Here is a 5,653-nt window from a genome sequence, read left to right on the forward strand (position 1 = left end):
TTCCAGTTGCAGCATAAGTAAGTCCTGGGCATGGCATGAACACCACAGTGACTAGATTTAACACTCCTCTATGGTGTGTGGGAGTCTTGTTCATATGAGTAGATCCTAAAAGTTCTTAGCACAAAGAAACCCTCATTTCCCTTTGTTTACTTGTTATCTCTTCTTCTCTTCTGTGACTTTTCCTTTTCCTGTGTCTGTATGAAATGACAGATGTTAACTGCATTTCTCTGGTAATCATAGCACAAGATATGTAAGTCCAGTCATTATGCTGTGCAGCTTACATTTAGACAGTGAGGAATGATCACACTTCTGTAGAGCTGGAAGAAAAGTGGGGTGGAAATAAAATAGGTCTTTTCGAGGCTAACATAGAATTGACAAACATGCATCTTAAAAGATGGCCATAATTAATGGTAATTAGAGAACTGTAAGTCAAAACCGTCATGTGCCCTGGCTCGTGTAGCTCAATGAACTGAGCTCTGGCCTTTGAACTGAAGAGTCATTGGTTCTACATCCAGTCAGGACACATGCCTGTGTTGTGGGCCTCTTCTCCACCAGGGAAAACAGGAGAGGCAACCAGGCATTGATGTTTCTCTCCTTCTGTTTCTCCCTCACTTCTCTTCTCTAAAAATAAACAAATAAAGCCATTAAAAACATAGTGAGAGGTATTGTGACATTGATTAGGAAGTCAGTATTAAAAAAGAAAACTAAACAAAATAACAAACATTTTCAAGAATATGAAAAAAAATGGGAACTCTTGAGCACCCACTGGAAAACAGTACAAATGCTTTTCAAAAATACAAAGTAGAAGTCTCATATATTACAACAATTGGAATCCTGGGTGTATGTCTAAAGTAATTTCAAAGGATGAACACCCCTGATTGTAGCAGCAAATTCAAAAAAGACAACAGGTGGAAACAACCTAAATATCCCTTGATGGATGAAGGGATAAACAATAGTGGTACATACATACACGAGAGTATGTACAACATTGAAGATGGGGATCCTGTCAGATGCTTCAGTGTGGATGGACCTTGAGGACTTTATGATGAAAGAGATAAGATAGTCACAAGAAGACACGGCTGTGTGATGCCATATACATAAGGCGTCTATGTAGAGTAGTCAAGGGCATCAAAACAGGAAGTAGAATGGTGAGTGTAGGAGCTGGGAGGAGGGGAGGAAGGTGGCTTACATGGATAACATGTCAGACTTTGCCTGGTACAAGAATTCTTCACTTTGTTCTATGCCAACATGAATATACCTAACAAGACTGAATTGCATATTTTGGATAGGTAAGGTGGTGCACTTTTTTATTTTCTGCCACAATTAAGAATTTTTAAAATATATAAAACTTGATTCACTCTGTGCACATTTTCTTATGCACTGAAGAGTCCAACGTGCATTTTATTTAGAACTGAAACAGAGACCTCTGGGCCTTTCTAAAAGAGCTTCTGATTGAACACTTGCTCCCTCTGTCCTTTATTCTCATGGCAGGACCTGTTGAACATTAGGGCAATAGAGTCGGGGTCCCAGGGGATTTCTTCAGGGACCCACTGCACTCCCGATGAAAATCCCACCAACAGTAAAGCTGGAAACCCTTTGATTCAGTGGGAAATTGTGATTTCCTACTCACCCCTATGCCCTCAAGAGGGACATTGGAATCTGGCCTGGCATAGCCTAGCCCTCCGTGTGTGGTACAGTAACATATGGCCCTGCACCCAGGGATCACAGAGCTCAGCTGCATGGGGAGCTGGAACAGGGATGTGCCCTCAGGGTCAAGATTCTGCTCTGTAATGACAGTTGGGGTGTGAACTACACCTGGCACTGTGTATCCCATCTTCGGAGCATCTCTCAGAGGTTCACTAGTCCTTAGCCAGAATCATGCAGCTAACTCAGGACAGGACACCTGGGGACAAAGAGGACACTGTGGAGGAGGGAAGACTCCTTGTCAGCCTCTTGATATGCATCACCTCAGACTTTCAGATGCCAGTTTCTCTCAAGGAGAAGATCCCCCAGCACATTGTGTCCATGTCATGATCTTGTGCTCAGACCCCTACTCAGCTGACAGAGAGGGAAACACAGGCTTTCTCCTGCACTGTGCCCTCCATGGAACCTCATTCTCATTGACCTGTGGGCAACTTCCCTGCTTCTCAGGGTCTGTAACCCACTGATGATGGGGGTCATCATGCTGAGTCTCACACAGTGATGCATGAGCATACCCTCCAACATCAGGCCATTGATCTGCATATAAGTAGTTCTCATGGAGTTGTTCATGGAAAATAAAAATCCCTCTGAGAAGCCTTGGCTGTATGTGTGTTTCTCAGAGTTTGTGTTGGCCCAGCCCACACAGTACAGGCCATCTCCTGGGGCCTGGCCCACCCAAAACAATGCGTAGCTGGTGAAGCTGCACACAAAAGGCTTTCAGGAGACCTGTACTGAGGACCCTGGCTTCCTCACCTCATCCCAAGGCTGCAGCAACTCCATGTGGGAGTGGCCACCTGTGGAGAGGAGGCAGGTGTGGGTTAAAACTCCTCATGAGTGTCCCTGGCCCCTCCTCAACCCAGAGTCTGAGGAGAGCCATACATGCAGCCACTGGCACCAGAACAAGGGCTCTCCAGCTCCAGTCCATGGTGAGGGCTGTGTCATCAGCGCTAATAATGTAGGGGAGGGTGTGGCTATGGGTAATGCTCTCAGGGCACAGACAGACTCATGTTTAACCTAGTCTACTTCTCCTCACTTGCATATTCATGAGAGAGGGCACTTTAAGGCTGTTGTATGACCCCACTTTTGAGAGGGTACAGGACACAGGGACCATTCTCAGTGGGAGATTCAGGGTCCAAGTCTGTCAGTGTTATTGGATACAAGTTTGCTGCTGGCTCCCTGAGCTCCGTAGAGACATAGCTCCTCCCAGTGAGGAACAAGCCCCCACAGGACATGCTTCTCATCAAGAACCCACCTTTTAGTGACACAGTCAACCTGAACCAGCTGGGCTTTAATAACTTTAGGTTTTATTCCTTGGATCAGGGTGTCTTAAAATGCAGCACTGAATAGGTTTAAAAAAATCCCTGTCTCCAGATCCTTAATTTTTGGTAATCAATAAGCCCTACAAATGCTCTCACTGAGTGAGGTTTTCTTGTCTTATTGAGTTTGGTAAATTGTCTGATAGAAGAGAATATTTACAGTCTCATCATACCCAGATCTTATTTTATATGTTTTTATAAAAAGAATAACTGTGTCACCAGAGGAAATCCCTCCCCAGCTTCCTCTACACCTGCTCCTGAAGCAGCTGCCTTACATCACAGGGTCTGTGCGCCCCCTGCTGTCCAGCTCATGCCCTGCAGGGGAATGTCCTGCCTGAGCTCACAGGGCATGGGCCTCTCAGCATTTCTCGTGTGGAATTAAAGGCCGCACCCTGACTTCATCACGCTCCTCAATGCAGGGCACTGTGGAGACACCAGGGAGTTCCCTTGTTGAAGATGCCAGGGGAACTGATTCAGGTCACACCCCTCTGTCCAGAAACCCTCAGCAGTTTTGAAGGTCTCTGATGTCCTCAGGTCCTCTACTTGCAGGTCCCACCTGAGTACCCAAGCATGCCGCCCTAAATCCACTGCACTTCTACTGCTGAATGAATCACACACTAACACACACAGTGATGATTTTCATTGTAACTACCCCAGTTCTCCCTTCTCCCCAGTTCCTAGCACATGGGAAGGATCCCCACTCTCATCAGATTCAGTGAGTGGCTGACTGTGTGAGAGGAGAAGCAAACACGATTGACATGAAGACTTGAGAGCACCTGCCCTTGTAGTTTCCTGCTCCCCCAGCACCTGGAACCTGCAGATTCTATGGTGAGAAAGCCCTAGCTCCTCGGGAGGAAAACACCAAGGGCACCCTTTTCCAGTCAGTGTAGCCAACACTTACCTGGATTTTTTGGAGGTCTCTGATGTACAGGCCACAGGCCCCCATTCTCAGAGCACACAGCCAGGAGTGCCAAGGGCAGTGCCAAGGAGGACACTGGGTGGTGGTCACCAGTGGAGAAGCAGGTGCTGATGCAGGGACAGCAGAGACAGAAAAGTGGTCCTGGGGAGTCAGAGTCTGTGGACCAGTGTCAGTGCAGCTTTCCACTGTCCCCGGTGTCTCCAGCGCCCCCTGGTGTCCTAGGCACCACTGCACTCCAGCCCCCTTGTCTCCACACGGAAGGTTTGTGCTTGGGCTCACACTGACTTCCCCTCACTGTGTCTCTTGCACAGTAATACACAGCTGTGTCCTCGGTGGTCACGGATCTCAGCTGCAGGGAGAACTGGTTCTTGGACGTGTCTCTGGAGATGGAGGTGCGGCTCTTGAGGGACGGGCTGTAGTAAGTGTTTCCATCATAACATATGACTGCAATCCACTCCAGCCCTTTCCCTGGAGGCTGGCGGATCCAGTACCAGCAGCCAGCACTAGCGATGGAGAATCCAGACACAGTGCAGGTGAGGGAGAGGGTCTGTGAGGGCCTCACCAGTCCTGGGCCCGACTCCTGCAGCTGCACCTGGGACAGGACACCTGGGGAAAAGGAGCATCCGACCCTGTCAGTCATGTGCAGTCACCACCATCTCATAGACCCATGTCTGCCATCTGAGACACTCACCTTGGGGCACTGTCACCAGACACAAGAGGAGTCCCAGCACTCTCATCTTCTTCTAGACAGAGCTCTGCCTTCCCCCAGAGACCTCTTTCCTGTGTAAGGAGGCAGTTGTGAGCCCCCACAGCCCAGGGGAGGATTTAAACTGGATGTGAGAAAGACATTTGCATGTGAGGAATGCTGTTCTCATAAGTGAGGAGAGACCGGGGTCACTGTCCCATGTCCTTCTGGACCCTGAGCACAGTTGTTCTGTTGGACTCAAAGGCATGGGTGAAGTTTGGGAAGTTAGTTGGGTTATGCAACAGCTTTGAAACATGACAGTGGACAGCCCTCCTTTCTATGTTTACAAATTGAACCTCAACTGGATGAGGGACCATACTCTTTTAATTCCATGAACTATTCAAGTGGATATTAAAACAGATTGACATCATGCCCAAACACCTGCTCAAGTCCAAAAACATCACATGAAGTAGATTCATTGTTGTCAGATTGGAAAACATAATTTTATAAAAAATAACATTTGATGTAAATTTTGTTGTAACATAAAAGTCTTTCCCTTCACCTGGCTGAGGCCCCCTGGGCCTGCAGGTGGCAGTGCAGGTGCAGCCTCTGTCTCAGCCCAGCTGCAGGGAATGGGCCAAACTGGTCAGGTCCTGCTGCCAGGAGTGCAGCCCTGACACTGCAGCTGAGACAGGTGATACACACGCTGTGCCCTTCCTTTCACCTCACTTCTCCCAGGGCAGTGCAGGCAGGCTCTTCCCACAGGTGATCCACTCTGGAGGCCTCCTAGGTTCCTAGACCATATGAGGCACTGAAGTCCTGGAGGCACCTTCTCCCAGAGAGACACAGGCACTCACACTCAGCCAGCAGGGGTTCTGAGCTGTGTGTGGACTACAGGACCTGCTTCCTGGCCATAGAGTCATTTTGGAAACTGCCATCCTCAGGTACACCTGAAACCCTAGGGAAAGGGGATATGAGGGCTGGTGTCCGGGAAGGAGAGTTGTAGTGAATGATGGGCCAAGGTGACAAATG

The 5,653-nt window shown here is 48.4% G+C and overlaps 1 gene segment (V, D, J or C); it reads right to left on the reverse strand.

Moving 5' to 3' along the window:
* Window positions 1-4,105: 4,105 nt before the first annotated feature.
* Window positions 4,106-4,716, reverse strand: LOC114489770. The segment is given in 2 exon segments: window positions 4,106-4,542; window positions 4,628-4,716. Coding segments are annotated over 2 exon segments (483 nt in total).
* Window positions 4,717-5,653: the final 937 nt, after the last annotated feature.

This window comes from Phyllostomus discolor (assembly GCF_004126475.2).
Source record: "Phyllostomus discolor isolate MPI-MPIP mPhyDis1 chromosome 15 unlocalized genomic scaffold, mPhyDis1.pri.v3 mPhyDis1_scaffold_37, whole genome shotgun sequence".
In the NCBI taxonomy this organism is placed as follows: Eukaryota; Metazoa; Chordata; class Mammalia; order Chiroptera; family Phyllostomidae; genus Phyllostomus; species Phyllostomus discolor.